This window comes from Spermophilus citellus (genome assembly GCF_964194105.1).
Source record: "Spermophilus citellus genome assembly, chromosome: 5".
Classification (NCBI taxonomy): Eukaryota; Metazoa; Chordata; class Mammalia; order Rodentia; family Sciuridae; genus Spermophilus; species Spermophilus citellus.
In genome coordinates this window covers 5,604,583-5,621,328 of record NC_138186.1, presented here as the reverse complement: position 1 = coordinate 5,621,328, position 16,746 = coordinate 5,604,583, and the positions used below count along the sequence as shown (strand labels likewise).

Sequence of the window (16,746 nt, the reverse complement as noted above, 5' to 3'; positions counted from 1 at the left end):
TGTCCACCTCTTCCCACCACCACCTGCCTCCACCCAGCCTTCGCCCCAGTCCATCACACTCCCTGGGGTTGTGCTCGGTTCGAAAGTTCTCTCCAGAATCTTCTCCCTGATGCCCAGCTGTGAAAGCCTTGCTCCTCCCAAAACCTGTGGTGCCAGCCTTCAGCTGTTCCTCTTGATGCTGCTTCTGTCCTTCTCTGGAGCCCAGGGCTCCTGTCTGTGTGCACCAGGCCCATGGTGGCGGGGCTTGGTGGTTTTTACCTGAGTGCCCTCGTCATGCTTTTCCTCCTGCTGAGAGTGTTCGCTCCTGCCTGTACCTGGGCCACTCAGTCCTGTGGCACGTGTCTGATGAGTGTGTGGAATGTGGATACTCCAGATTGAGATGTGTCATAGGTATGAATTACATGCCAGATTTCAAGTCTCTCTCTCTCTCTCTCTCTCTCTCTCTATATATATATATATATATATATATATATATAAAATTCAACATTTCCCATTAGTTTTTATATTGACTACATGTCAAAATGATATCGTATACATGTTGGCTTAAGAAGGTATTGATTTCACCTCTTTCTTATTGTGACTATTGAAAACGTTGAGTCAAATGCATCTCTTGTATTTTTATAGGACGTGGGCATCTGTGCCACCTGTCTCTGCCCTGTCCTCCTCAGATGCTCAAATCTGAACTAGCACACCGCTGTCACACAAGCCTCTTGCATCTCTGCCTCCTGCACACTGTGTCGTGGGGTCTGTTTTCTAAAGCTCTCACTTACGCGTGATGACTTGAGTTATATTTACTTACCGGGAGGTCACACAGTCCTGAGCAGTGAGCTCATCATCTGGAACCACACTAAATTCAGATCACACCACTGATATTTACTAACTTTGTGACCTGGGGGATGTCATGTAAGCTCTATGAGCTTCAACAAAAAAATATATTTAAAAAAAAAATAGAGATGATAGAATACCCACCATGTTGAGGATTAAATGAGTGTCTGTGCAAAGCACTTAAAACAGGCCCTGGCCCAGGGACGGTGCTGGGCCAGGCAGAGGTGAAACCTAATGATGGGTCAGTCCACTGCTCTGGATTAGCTGGGTGGTGGCTGTAGGCAGCTGGGGTGTGCCTGGAGGAGGTGGGTGTCACCCCCCTCCTGGGGGTGTGACTCTGGGCAGTTGAGGTCTCTGCTTCTTCCTCGTCTAGGGCCCACAGCTATGAGGTCTGCCATCTATGGACTGAGACTCTGTTGAGCCCCAAATGAACTTCTTCTCCTCTGATTGTTCTTGTCAGGTCTTTGGTCCCAGTGATGAAAAAGCTGACAGAGACAGTTGGGTCAGTCCACCATCTTTACACCAAGGCGTCACCCTGTAGACCTTTCCACTTGGCCGGTGGCCAGCAGCCTTGGGTGCATTCACACCCTTGCTGTGTGTACACTGGTGGTCACAGGCAAAACGTTGGCCTTTAGGTTCTCTCAGATCATAAACCAAAAGTTGTCTGTGCATGCAAAAATTAATACCAGCATATTAATTATGTTCTAATTAATCTTCATAAATTGTAATAAATAATAAAATCATTAATTATTATTTTAAATGAGTTGCGAGGACTATTAGCCTTTTTTTCCTCTCATGGTACTGGAGATGGAACCTAGGGCCCCACACATTCTAGCCTCTACCTCTGGGCCCCCCCAGCCTGAATCAGCAGTGTTGAGAGGCAGGAATTAGTGTTCAACTTCTGATTCCTCCTTGCAAAACTTTGCCTTTCTGAACCTCTGCAAAGTAAACATATCACTTGCTTTTATAGGGTTGTTTTGATGTTTTAGTCTCATAATTGATTTGTGCTGCTAACAAAATAACCTGAGACTAGGTAATTCATACACAGTAGTCATTTATTTCTCATGGTTCCAGGGATTAACAAGTTCAAGGTCAAGGCACTGCAGGTTGGGGTCTAGTGAAGTCGCATTTCTCACAGGTGAAGCCATCTAGGTGTTCCCATGTGGCAGAAGAGACAGCAACAGAGATGGCTCCCTTCAACGGGGGTCCCTTAACCAATGCTGACCCTCGGGACCTTGCCCCCTCCCGAAGCTGAAGGCACACCTCTGAATGCTGTAGCACTGGAGACTGAATTTCAACGTGAATTTTGGAAGGGACGCCATGATGCCAACTGTTTTGCTGATAGAGACAGTGTAGAGAAAGGGCCTTTCCAGGGCCTCAGAGGCCATGCTGACTCTAGTCACATGATTGACAGGTGCTTTGGTTTGTGCGTCTGTCTTCGAGACCACTAGAGTTTCCTAAATGTTCCTTAAGTTTCTCTGCCAAGAACCGTGGCATTTTTATTTGGGACATGCACTAACGTGTTAGACATTAACAGGATTTTTTGTGTTCTTGCTGAGCCAGGGGTGAGTTCTGCCTACTAATGGCTCTCGTCTCACAGGGTCCTGTCTTTCCCTCATTTCAGCACCACTGAAACGAGCCTGTTGTCGTCTGACCTTTCACTTTGTGTTGGCTGTCGGTACAGGGGTGGGCTCTGTGGAGAGGTGTTCTGTACTTCTCCTCCTTGCCTTCAATGATAAATGTGTGGGTAAAGCATCAGGAGCCCGAGGTCCAAATCCCAGAGCAGCTCTGCTGTACAGTGGCTCTGACCCCCGGAGGAGGGACCTTCTCCCAGTGCCCTTGCTCTGCAACACTAGAGGAACCTGTGATGAAGGAGGTAGCATGTGAAGATAGCGTTAAGTGGGTTTTTATTTAGCAGCGGTGGGGTTGTCAGCCAGCTCTCCTGCATCTAGCAAGGGTCTCAAAGGCACTGTACAAAGGCACCTGATGGTCACTGTTTCAGGGAAAGGAGGCGTTTTGGAACAGTGTGTCCAGCACTAGTCAGTATCCACAGCTCTCCACCAGGGGAGGCGGCTCATCACTTCAGATCGCAGACCTCACTAAATGGACAGTGAGGACTCAGATCCAGAATCTACCTTTAATGTTGTGTGATCTTAGGTAACTTAACCTCTCTGTGCTTCTGCTGCCACATCTATAAATTGAGGACAAATTTTCCAGTGTGATTGACTTCTCTGGGGATTAACAAGCCACTGTGTGAGAAGCACTTAACAGAGCACCTGGCAGAGTAAGCACTCAAGAAGCATTCGCCGACTCACCTGTTCTCCTAGGTTCAGGGAGGCTGGTGTCAGGAAGTGCCATGTCAGTGTGCTAGTGCGTCTGTGTGACTGAGGCTGTGCTGTTCCCTCACGAAGCCTGGGGTCGTTGTAGTGCCCTGATGCTCCCTGAGAGTGGCTTTGTTCTTGGTTTGGGATCTGCTCCCACCAGCATGGCTGCTGACAAGGAGTGTGGGAAGCAGGCATCCACCCCGAGCAGCTGGGTGGCAGGAAGCAAGTGGGGTGCGCGGGAGCTGGGGAGGGCATGCAGGTCAGCGAAGCCCATCTTGGGCAGCGCCAGGTGGCTGTGTGGCCATAGGAGCTGGAACAATGGCAGCCGACAGGCATCCAGGAAGTCGTGTCCTGAAGCGTCACAGGCCCTTGACATCAAGCCACAGTGCCTGATGAACAGGCGCGTCATGGGAGTTCCGAGGGGGAGGGCTCTGGGCCACCTGCTGTCTCTGTGGCAACAGCCATCCTGGTGGATGCTCAGACTGAGGGCCGCTGGAGAACGTGTCATCCGCTTAGTGAATGAATTTGGGGTCACCGTCTTCAAGCAGAGTTGAGCAGCAGTGACCTGGAGTCTCAGACGCCCCACAGCTCTTGCCCAGCTCCCCAGTCTCTAGGGGTACCTGCTCCCCCACATTTTAACTGAACTCTACACATGAACTCATGCATTTAATGTCAGCATCAGCTCAGTCTCGCCGTTCTCATTATGTGTAGATATAGAACTTTAAGGTGCAAGAACGCTCAATACACTTTTTAAAAATGTTCACTTAGAAAGTGATGTCGCCATCGGAAGCAGCTTGGTCATCTCGTGTTTCTCCAGTAATGTCTGTCCAGACTTTCCCCCAGAAGAACCTCGTTGTGTATAAAGCCCTGTGAAGTCCGCCTGCCTCCTCTGCCGCTGCTTAACCTCCAGGACTTAGACTATTCATGTTGACATTAGTCACAACAAAGACTAATCACTATAACCACTAAGTAGGCACACAGACTTGCTTCACTGGGTACGTGGATTCAGTTCCCGCCCTTCCCGGCTCCCCCTGCACGTCGCCCCAGTTCTGGGAGCACCTCTGCCCAGCTCAGCTTCCTGGGGGGTTGCGGCCTCGTTGCCACAGTGGGCATGAGTGTGGTTCAGCCTTGTCCACCAGGGGCGTGGAGCTCCTCAAGCTTGAGACAAGGAACGAAGGGGAGAAGCACCACTCGGATCCTCATGGGATGTCGCAGAAGTAACAAGGGAACGGGGAGGAAGTTAGGTGCCCGGAGAAAGTCAAGGGAAAGTCCATCAGAGCTGGGCCCCAGGTGCATAGTCCAGAAAGGTGCTGAGATGGTGTCTCAGGAGGTCACTCAGAGAGCAGGTACTAGAGAGCCCTGTGTGCCACTGCCCCTCAAATTCACCCTGCAAGGTCCCTGCGAGCATATGTCTGATCAGAGTCCTGGACCAGGTTGGTTGGAGGCTTGGCAGACGGCCAGTGTTTCTGGCTCTCTGTGGCAACTGTCACATCCACTCAGCTCTCACTTGGAACTGCAGTAAAGAGCATGTAAATGAATGGGCAAGGCGTGTCCCAAAAAAGTTTATGTATAAAACAGACATCAGTTAGACTTGGCTTAGGAGCTCTAGTTTACCAGCCTCTGACCTGATCAGGGTCAACTGAATTAAAAAACAACGTGAGTTCAACGAACAAGTAATAAAGAAAGTAATAATGAAGCATTCTGTGTTAGATTTAGGGAATTTTTCATTTCTATCACTCAGGTGTAACATCTCATCTCTCCTTATGTGTGTGCAAACGTGCACAGACTTATTCCCATTTGTATGTGTCTACCAGTAGCAGTGTGATGGTACCGTACAGATCATACTTTAGAATGGCACATGACTTGCAGTACAGTGTCTCCAGGTGCCAGTTCTGGACGACAACACACCATTACAAGTGATGATGTGGCCGGGCGCAGGGCAAGGGCCCAGAACCCCAGACGCTGAGGAGGTTGAGGCCAGCCTTAGCAACTTGGCAAGGCCCCATCTCAAAAGATAGAAAGTGCTGGAGTGCATCTCAGTGGTAGAGCACCCCTGGGTTCAATCCCCAATTAAAAAAAAAAAAGTAATAATTGGCCCGATTTCTTCCTACTAGTAAACTGGAGACTAGGGCCAACTGCATTGTCTTTATAATTTTATAAATTATTTCTTCCTAAGTCCTGATGGTTAGTCATTTTCCATTTACGCTTTCCAGAATGAGAGCTATGCTTTGGATTTAAGTCTCTCAAATTTCAATAAGTGGTTTTTTGAAAGTTTAATTTTAAAAGATTTAAGAAACTTGCCCAACTCTGTAGTTTTGTGCCCTGTCCTGATATTCGTTTAATTGGTTCTGCTAATGTGAATGCCCTTTCAAATATGAAAAAATAAAGCAAGAGGGAAAAGTTGATTATTTCTGTAATTGGATTTTCTCTTGAATAAAATGATTTCACCCACTTTATCTTTTTGACTTCAGGGATGGGGGCGGGGACCAGTTTCCTTTCATATAGTAGGCAGAGGCGGAAGCGGAGGTAGTCTGTTCCAGGGTATCAGAACAGCGACCTGGTTTTGGTTGTAATTAATGACTGATGCTGAATGTACACCGGACCCTGCTTTCATTCCCAAATGTAAATTTCCACTGTGGGCAAAATAATTCCATCCAGGAAGAATTCTAATTACTTTAGTAATTATCATCTTATCTCCAAATGGAATTCAGACATTTGCTGCCGTTTATGAATGTTAGAAATGTTTCATTTCCTTTTCACCTTGAATAACAGAAAAATACACATCACCGAATGCGGCCTCATTGAACCTTATAATTCACGTTACCATAGAAACAGGAAAACTCATATAAGAATTGTGTTAACAGTACCGAAGACAGTAAATACCTTCACTTTAACCAGGAGTGCCATAAAAATGATTTTAATAACAGATGTGTAAAAATTCCGTGAAATTTAATCTGGCTCCTTTTAAATATTGTAACACTGTTACGCAGTGTGCTTGCTTTTAATTTTTAAAGCAGTATCTTTGGTCTTCTGTAAGTCTTTGTGCTTATTTTATTCCAAAATATTTGCTGTGGAACATAAGCATGATGTTACAGGATGAAAAACTTACTTAACACAGTATGTATTTAGTTTTTGGTTAACAGCGATGATTCATTTGGGTTTTGCTTGAAGCCAGCTGTATGTTTTGGATTTATATGAGGCTTGGAAATGTCACGGGTGACACGAGATGCAGTGGCATGAGTTTGGGAAACAATTTCCCCATATACTTGATCAGTTTTTGCTACAGGAATTTAATAGTTTGCTACAGGAATTTAATAGTTTCCTCTGTCAGTGAACTGCTTGATTAGTGTCACATGATAGTATTTGGTAAATAGGTCCAAGTTTTCTTTCAAGTTATTGCTGATTTCTGGCTCTGAACCTAATTCCTTGCAGCCTTAGCCTTGCCTTTCAGCATCCTTACCTTCAGTCCCTCTCTGTCCACATTTAATTGACTATACCCATCAAAAGTTCAAGTCCTGAGACCTGTTAGAAGAACATATTATGGAAGATTCCTGCTTTCCGTGTCTTCAGAAAGTCTGCCTCCCACACAGATGTTTGACAGATTTGTTGTTGGTCTCACCTAGACAGCATCAGACATTCGACCAGTGTTGAGCAGAGAGTGTGAAGGTTTGTAGTAAATGCATTTATGGTGCAGCTACCAACAGGATCTGGTTTTGATGATTGTTCCACAGTGCTTCTTGATGCCTGTGTTATTTAATCCTTCTTCGGCGCCAAGTCTCGGGCAGCCTTGACTGGCTTCTGTCTCCTACAAGGTATGCTATTTCTGGAGTTTCAGAGGAGTGGAGTAATAGGTAGCCCTTTTGTCCACCTTCGTCTCCTGTTTTTGAGATCCATCTGGGCTGGTGCAGGCTCCACCGGTAGCTCTTTTACTTGAAGCACCTTTCCACTGTGTGTGCACGCCACATCTTGTTTTCCTTTGCACAGCCGACACACACTTGGACTGTTTCTAGGTTGAGCCTGTAATGAAGAATCCCACCCTGAAAATCCACGTGCAGAGCGGGGCATGGCCGTAGGTTTTCATTTCTCTTTGTGTTTAACTCTTTAAGAACTCCCCAATGTTTTCTAAGGTGACCACATCAGGTCACCTTCCTGCCCAGGATGGATTGGGTTCAGTTCCTCTGCATGTGCACCAACTTCTCAGCCCTTTCAGAAGAGCCTTGTGTTGTGTGTGGCCTTTGACAGGCATGGTGCCCTGGCCTGGCGACTGGTGGCTCTTTAAGACTTTCGTGGAGAACCCTTGGTCACAGGCCTTTCCCCATATGGGACTGTATTCCTCATCCTGTCAGTGAGCCGAAGAGATCTGAATGAATCCTGGGAATAAGTCTTTTCATGAAATATAAGATTTAGGAATATTGTCTCCTAATCTGTGGCTTGTCTTTTCAGTTTTTAGTGTTTTCTTATAAAGAGATTTATCAGTTTATCTAGCTTTTCTTTCTTTCTTTTTGCAATTGGTGTTACAACTAAGAAATCTTTTCCTAACCTGAGACCACAAAGATTTTCTCCCTCACTTCTTCCTACAAGTTAAATAATTCTAGCTCCTACATTTGGGTCTGTGATACATATTGAAATTTTTTATTATATTAGGTAAGGGCCTAGTAAGTTTGGGGCTGTGCATGTGGCACCCACTTCTAGCATCATATAAACAAGAGCACTGTGTTCCTTTCCCTCATTGAGTTGCTTTGGCAGTTTTGTTGAAAACTGCTGCCACACTGTATTGGTATTTATTAAAATTTATAATAAATATTTACATCTGATTCATTCATTCTACCAATTTAAAAAAAAATGTTTCCACTCTTCTGAAGTTCTTTGCCTATCTATATAAATTTTGGAATCAGCTTGTCAACTTGTGTAGAAAATCATGCTGGTGTTTTGATAGCAGCTGCATTGAATCTATAAACCAGTATAAAGAGATTTCAATCTTCCACTCAGTGAGAATGCTCTATTTTTCTTTTTGATTTCTCTCTGCAAATTTTAAGAAAAATTTCTTTTATTTGTAGCATACAGCACTTTTACTTCTCAAATGTATTCATAGGTTTAGTTCTTCTGTGGTTTTCTTGACTTCATTTTCAGATGGATCATTCCTGAGATATAAAAATTCAGCTGAGTTTTGCGTGTTGGCCTCATCCTCGTCCTCTGCCTCTCAACTCTCTCATTCTGGAAGGTCACTGGGTTCCTTAGAGTCTCTGAGCATGAGCTCATGCAACCTGCCCTGGGGACACTTGGCTTCACCCCCGTCCTCACCTCTGTGCTGACATGCCCAGTGGTCGGTTGGGTTGACGAACGAGAACGGAGATGCTCTGGCCATTGCCAGTCCTCCTGGAAACGCTCTGGGTCTCTCACATATAAGTGTAGGGGCTGCGGGTGCCATGGATGTCTGCTGGGTCGTGGGAGTTTTCCGAATCTCTTAAACTCCTAGGAGGCCTTTTAAAGTCCTTGAGTATGGTTCATCACATTGAGGGTATTTGCCTGCGTCAGACCAGCCTTGTGTTAAAATGGGTCATGGCATACAGTCCTCCTTCCCTGTCGCTGAGTCTGTTTGCTAATATTATTAAGAATCCCTGATCCTGCTCTGAGGGAGTCTGGTCTAGAATCACTGCTCATCTTGGGTTCCCATAGCAGGGTAACGCTGGACTCATAAATGGGTTCTTTTTCCCGTCTCTCTTAATAGTTTCTGTAGTCAATTTTACTGTCTCTTAAATGTTTAATAGCATTCACCCTAAAGCCACCTGAGTCTGCCTTGTTTTGTCTCAGTGACAAGATGTTAAATCACAAATTCGATTTTGTAATAGTATAATCAGATTTTCTTTTTTTTTTCTGGAACCCATTTCATAGCTTAATTTTTCAAAGAATTTGCCCAATTCATCTAAATTGTGAATGGGTTGGCATAGTTGTTATGATACACTGAATGTTTTCTTAATGTTGGTGGTATCTGTGGTGACATCCTCTCCTTCATGCCTGTTGTGGTCATCTGTGTGATCCTCCTTCTCAGCTCAGCTAGTACCTTAGTAAGTTATTGAAGTTTTCTTTACAAAAATACAACTTTTGCTTTTATTGATTTTTTTTTCCCTGCTGTTTTCATTGATTTCTTCTCTTTATTTTTTCATCTCTGTTTTACCTGGAGTTAGGTTTGCTCCTCTTTATTAGCTTCTTGAGACAAAAGCTTAGATTATTGACTATACCTTAAATTATTGACTATACCTTTCTACCAGTTCTATGAATTTCTAAGAAGTGCATTAACTGCATACCACATATTTAGATATGTTTTCAACTCTACTCAGTTCAAGATATTCTGTTCCCTGTCTACCTCTAGTTTACTTTTATGAAAAGTTTTGAATAATTGTCCTGAAATAAATCTTGGCAGGACTCAAAAAGATGTCTTTTAATTATGTTTTAGTTATGCCTAATAATTTTGATGATTCTGATCTCTGGCTTTGGAGATAAGTAGCTTTGCATTGGTCCTACTTTTTTCACATGGAATTCAGAGCTCATAATTTATTGATTTAAAATAGCATCACCTTTTTCATGTTTTTGCCAGTAAAACAACAAATTGCAAATGGAAGTCTTGAGATGAATTAAAGTACCTTTTAAGTAGTATTTTAGGTGTTCAAAGTGTGTACATTTGCATATTTTTATTCTAGGCAAAATAATAAACTCTTGAAACATTTAAGGATTCTTCAATACCAGCCTAGAGCTTGCAAATAGTATGTCCTCCCTTTATGTGTTCCTGATAGATTTTCCTAACTGAGCATATCACTACTTCCAATAAGGTCAGGTGCATAATTGTAATCTTTCTTATTCCATTCCAAGTTATTTAACAAACCAATTTTGCCAGTATAATGTAAGATAGAAAAAGAATGGGTCAAAATTTCCCTGTTACTTAAACTTATTGAACATTTTTATCTGTATCTTTCAGAATTATTCTCTGAAACTACTATGAAAACATGAATATAGAAAGTTTAAAAAAAATATAAAACATAAACTAATGATCTCATACATTGCACTCATAGCTTCATTAAATTTGTGGAAATGGTAATCTTAAAAATTTGACTGTTTTGAAAATTCATAGCATCTTAAACACAGTGTTTATCCAGAATTAGCATCTTGCATATTTGGATTAATATTCTGTTTTACACTCCTTATGATTTCTTCTTTGCTACTTAAATCATGTGATATTGTTAGAATTTGCTCCACTTCAAATTTCTGTGATTTTCCCATACATAGGAGAATTATTTCCTACGTAAATTAACAGTATGAGATTTGCGTTCCTGAGGGGCCAAATGATTTTCAAGAGTGTAAGTAGCATCATTTGCATATATAAAATTAATGTCTAGATAGATGAGCCTCACCTCACGCTAATGTGTAGCCTTCACTTTCAAAACATGGTCTAAGAAATTAGCTTATCTTGTTTAGTGGATGGGCCGCTAATTTTAGGGGGGATTTGTTTTTGTTTTACTGCCATGTGTTTTCTTTTTAAATAAAACCTTGCTGATATAAATCTAAAAAAAGAAATTAACTTATGTTCTTATGTACTTTGAAACCAATTAAACTGCTTCTGCTCTAAAATATTGACTAGAATAAGTCACTAAATCATGCCAACCCCTCCCCTCCTGAGTCATTGGCCCACTTTTTGTGTCAGTTATCAAATACCTGGGTGAACAGAACATCCCCTCTGTTAACATTATGACTCCACTGGGCCCCGAGGCCAAAGTCAGCAGTTGTTGCTTAATGCTACCAACTCGGCTGGGCAGGATCAAGGAGGACAGAGGAAATCAGGACTCAGGATGGGGCTTTCCTGTGGGAATACCCTGCGCCCTGTTGCCAAGTTCATCCCAATTCATAGGCTGGGACAATGACCAATTGTCTCTGTCTCTGCAGTCTTTCACTGGCATTCTTTTTCTTCTAATTTCCCTGGGGAGACGGGCTTCTCTGTAATTATCTGCTCTGATCTGTTACTTCTATTCTTAGTTGTGAATTTCTTTTGATTAGGTGTAGTTAAAAGGCAAGTTGAAGTCTGGCTAATTGAATATTATTTATGTAACTTTCCTGTTCCACATGCTTCAGTTAGTCCAGAGAAGTGGGCTTTTTATTGCACCTTACTGTAGAAAGCATATGATTTTATGCTTTTTTAAAATGCAGTTTTGATAATTGCCCTTTAAAGAAGAAAAATGCATTTATATCAGTAAAATTTTAAAAAAATTTTTTATTGCTACAGAGAAAAGTTCTAGTCTTTGGAATTTGTCTTACTAATTAAAGTTTGGCCAAATTAATAGCTAGATGAGACAAAGCAGAAATCAGAAGTGAAATATTTCCTAAATAAATTTCTCATGCCTCTTTGAGTGTGCAAAGTGTGGAAAACTATTGTGCTTATGATAGTGCCTGTATGAAGAACTTAGTGATTTGACTTTCCTCCCTGAAACATCCCTATTCTCTCTTCTGCCCCCAAACTGTTGAAATCATCTCTATAGAATTATATTTATATAGTAGGAAATCTGATATGGGTTTTTATTGTGTGATTTGAAATGGTTTTTTCTTCTTGTTCATGGATTCAGAATAATATTAAATTTTTGAATTCTTTTAATACGTTTTTTATTCAAAAGTTTAAAGTTAAGTTGTTGCTGTTGAAGTACGAGAGGACTTTGTAGCATACTTTGGAGAAACTGGCCCACAGAGAAATGACCCCGAGACCCTCACATTGGGCCTGTGAAAGACAAAGGCAGCCTGCTATCCAGTCACTCTGTGATAAAAAAAACTCTTAGTGCTTTGCCCTTATAAATGAAGGGAGAGCAAAAGTCACTGTCCTCTCATAGAATGTCTCAAACCATGAGGGAGACCAAGTACCAGCACCTGGAGGACAGAGGGACTGACTGCTGGAGTGAGTCAATGCTTTTTTATTTTTTTTTTCAGTTAAAGTTGAAAGAGTTGCTTAAGTAAATCTTCCAGAAAATAGAACAATAGCTGAAACATGAAAAATAAGAACAAACTGAGGACCAATCCTAAAGTCTCAACATTCAAAAATGTGGAGTCCTTAGGAAAGAAAAATTGCAGAAGAAATTAAATAAGATAGTTTCCTAGACTGACAGAATGATTCCGCTGGGCCTTACCTTGTGTGAAAGTTTAGAGACCTAAAATCATGAAATTTTAAAACATTGAAAATTTGTAACCTGAAAGTCTACAAAGAGAGGATTGTGGAGCACCCACAAGAACTGTGGGCCTCATCGGTCTCTCTCCTGCCACCCTCTTTGGAAAAGTACCCAGTTCCATGTGCACGTACCAAAGTGAAGCTAAGGAAGACCAACCACAGCACGTCTCTCCGATAATCTGAGGTTACATTCTCAGTCCTAAACTCTGCGCCGATTTTTAAAATCTGAACAACTTCCTCAAGTGTTCCACGGCAACCAGTGGTTGTTTCCTTTATTGGTAGAACCGCAGTCAGGTGTGTGCACAAGCCTTTATTCCCCTGGACTCTCAGGGCAGGAAGATCCCAAATTTGAGATCAGCCTCAACATTTTAACATTTAGGACTTTTAAAACTGATTTGCAAATTTCCTTTTCTTAAAATTTGAAGAATAATGTTGTGTTTTTTTTTTAACCTGTCAGAGAAATGGAATAATTAGAGCTTGCCGTGTCAACCTCTTACTCTCTTGCCTTGTTATTTTCTAGAGTTCCTGGAATAACTATTGCTACAGATATCATCTGTGGTTTTCCTGGAGAAACAGATGAGGATTTTCAAGAAACGGTGAAGCTGGTTGAAGAGTACAAATTTCCAAGCCTCTTTATTAACCAGTTTTACCCAAGACCCGGAACTCCTGCTGCAAAACTGGAGCAGGTGCCAGCACAAGTGGTAAGATAGTTTTCTCTTAAGGTGTTAGTTGGTGCCAATGCAATGCATCTGTCTTGCCCACCCAAGGGCCCTGGCTAATGGGGTAACCCTTGAGTTTCAATTGAGAATCCCAAGTTGGAATCAGGCAGAGGGTAGGGGGAAGAACCACAGAAGAGTCAAATGACCTTCGGTGACTAAAGATGGCTAAATGTCACCTTTTTCTTCGTTTGAGGAGAGAGGCTTAAATATCATCCTGAAAAAAAAAATTAACTATTATGCAGTATCTGCCTGCATGTATGAGATTGTTGGATGTTTCAAAATTAGGCAGCATTTAAATATTTAAATATCTGTGTGTGAGAGCATGAGTTGCAGTAGCCTAGCAGGCCCCAGGTTCCATCCCCATTAACACACACACACACACACACACACACACACACAGACACACACAGACACGCACACACATCTGTGAGCAAGTAAGATTTTGTATTTCCCTGCTACTTAAAAGACTCTTTTCATAATTTATTACAAGCCCCATGGTTTTCCTACCTCTGCATGAAATAGATGTGCTGCTGCTCATCTGTCTGGCCGTCCACCTGTCCCATGTATGTGGCATTCACAGCAAACCTCAGTTTACTTTCCTCCCTTCACATTCATAGATACGGTAGAATAATAGGACTCAAGGTAAGTGTGAAAAAGTTTGAGATCCAATAAATCCATTTCTCAGAAGGCTCAGAGATTAATGGTCTCGAAACAAATATTTAAGTTCTAGATTCATTGGCTGAAAATGGGTAAGTGTAATATAAGCCTTAAGAGAATGTAGAATATTTTTGAACTGAAAAGGATATAGAATTTTTCATGCTGGAAATTTTCCATTGTTTTGAGTAACTTAAAAAATTATGCATTCTTATCACAGTTCCTCAAATGCTTTCATAAATAATAGAAGAGGGAATAACCTAGAGTTGTTATCGTTTTTCTGTTATGTCACATATGAATATCAAAAAAAAAATATGAGCGGGGTATTGTGGTACATGCCTGTAATCCCAGCGGCTCAAGAGGCCGAGGCAGGAGGATAGCAAGTTCAAAGCAGCCTCAGCAAAAGTGAGGTGCTAAGTGACTCGGAGACAAAATACAAAATAGGGCTGGGAATGTGGCTCAGTGGTCGAGTGCCCCTCAGTTCTATCAGTACCAAAAAATAAATATATTTCCACTACTAAACCAAACCATAGCCCTTCTCAATTTTTAATTTATTTCCATAGATTTTTGTGGTTGGGGGGTAAGACAATATCTGGTAAATAGGCCACATGGTTTTCTTTCTGCCTCTCTTCCTTCCCTCCTTCCTATAGTACTGGGATGGAGCTCAGGGTGCTCTACCCTTTTTACATTGGAGACAGTGTCTCACTGAGTTGCCCAGGCTGGCCTTGAACTTGTGGTCCTCCTGCCTTAAATCACCCACAGCATCTGTAGTGGTGTTGTCATAAAGTGAATGCTTAGGTACATCCCCATTAACACACACACACACACACACACACACACACACACAGGAACTGTACTAGCCTGGCAAAGGGTCCCATCGTGCTGTAAATGGATTTTTCTCCTCTTCCATCCCCAGAGGAAGCACATGCCATCATTCTAACACTGTAAATTAGTTTGAACTGTTTTTAAACTTGATGTAAATGGAAGAATTTATCAGTGTTTGAATTTGACTTTTTTTTCCTAAATATTAGGTTGGTAAATCTAGGCTGTTTTTAAATGTAGCTGTAACTTAACCATTTTCATGGGCAAATAGTGTTCCATTGCAAACAGCATGAATTATCCGTCTTATTAAAATGGAAGTAGATATTTTCAGCATGTTAATAATAATGTCACTGATACAGTTGGCAACATTCTTGCTTTTACTCACTGGTATGAGAAGGTTTTTTGTGTGTTTAGCAAGGAGTGTAATTGCTGAGTCATGGGAAATGTAATGGATTGACTTTACTAGATTTGACAAATAAATTTCCCAAGTAGTTGAGTGACTTTACAGTCCCCATTGCAAGGCATAAAAAAAAAAAAGGCTCCATGTACGTGGCAGTGCTTGGCAGCGCTGTTTTGGTGTCCACACGTGGTGGCATCCCCTCTGCTGTACGTTCCCCTGTAGCTGTGGTATGGGGCACCGGTGCACTAGCCACTTGGGTACCTTCCCCTGAGGTGCACTTTGGGTCTTTTGCCTGCTCACCTGCGTGCCTAGCGGTTGGATTTGTCCCCACCCAGTTCACAGGAGTTGTATGTGACATGGGAGCTGTTCCCCGCAGGCCGAGCCGCTCTAGATTCCCGCACCCTGCGGCCGTGTCCGCGCCTCCCTCCTGGTGCTCTGAGAGCGACATTCCTCATTTGAGCCTGGTGCCGCTCGCTCCTGTCTTGTTAGTGTCCTGCCGTCTGCGTTCTGTGTGTCCTTCTCCACAGCGTCATAGAGACCCTCCCTTGGACTGTTCTAGAAAGCGTCCACCCTTGGACCTGTGGCCTCCTGGAGCTTACTCCTCCTGTGGCAGCAGGTGCACTAGGAGGGGTCCAGGTCTTGGTCGTGGTGCTTTCCCGGGAGGACTTCCACCTGAGCCAGCCTCATTTATTGAAAAATTTCATTCTTTCCTCGCTTCTCTGCTTGGTCACCTTTATAGTAAATTGAGTGTCTGTGCAGGTCGGGGTCTGTCTGGGAAGTCAGTCTCTCTTTGTTAATCTTTCCGTCAGCTCACAAAGTGGATCGCCATACTTCATCATAAGTCTTGGTAGTGCAACGCAAATGTCGCAACTTTTGTGTGTGTGTGTGTGTGTGTGTGTGTGTGCGTGGTGTGTGTGATGCTGGGGATCAAACCGAGGCCTTGTGCAAGCGAGGCAAGCACTCTACCAACTGAGCTACATCCCCAGCCCCTCAACTTTTCTTGAAAATTATTGTACTTATTCTTGTTCCTCTGCTTTTCTAAATTTGTCAAATTTTACTGAAAATTCTGTGGACTTTTAATTAAGATGATGATCCTGTGGAGCATTTTGAGAGCACTTACCATGGGCATATCAGGCTTTCTGTTTCTGAATGAGAATCTCTCTTCATCGATTTTGATCTTCCCCAGCTTGTGTCAGTCATGTGTTAGAGTCATCTGCACCCAAGTCTCATAAATCAGTGAAAGTTATTAGTTCTCTTTGATATTATTAAAAGCGTTTATTTTCATGTTTGTCATTTAGAATTGGACTGATTTAAAAGTATTTACCTTTTATTTGTGGTGTTAACTTAATTCTATTTGTTTTCTGGATTTTTAGATTCTATGTATGCTGTTATGTCATCTGATGGTTATAGTATTATTTTATGCTTTCCAATCCTCGGAATTTTTATGCCTTGTTTTCATTGTGTTGGCCAAAATGGCCAGCGTGCTCGCAGATGGAACTGACCCTCTTCATCTTCCTCAAACCTGAGGGCAGGGCGTTTCAGCACTGAGAGTAAAAGTCAGCTGTGGCAGGTGTGGGGTTAGAGAAGTTCCTTTCTCGTCCTAGTTTTCTGAGAGTTTGGAAATATTTTTATGAAGACTTTTGCACTTTTGTCCATGGAAGGTATTGATCTGTAGTTTCCTTGTAATCTCTTCTTGATTTTGATATCAGAGTAACATTGGCCTCATCAAACGACTTGGGAAATATTTTCTCTTCTACATTTTTCTAGAAGACTCTGCACAGAACTGGTTTATTTCTTCAATAT

At 42.4% G+C, this 16,746-nt stretch overlaps 1 protein-coding gene across 5 annotated transcripts in view; it reads left to right on the top strand.

Moving 5' to 3' along the window:
* The window catches only part of E2F3 (E2F transcription factor 3), a 693,003-nt gene that overhangs the window by 522,328 nt on the left and 153,929 nt on the right, over positions 1 to 16,746 (top strand). For all 5 annotated transcript variants that reach the window (XM_081296306.1, XM_081296305.1, XM_081296309.1 and 2 more), the window contains one exon: positions 12,869 to 13,049. In XM_081296306.1, the coding sequence (XP_081152432.1) occupies positions 12,869 to 13,049 (181 nt within the window). The remainder of the gene's footprint in view (positions 1 to 12,868; positions 13,050 to 16,746) is intronic.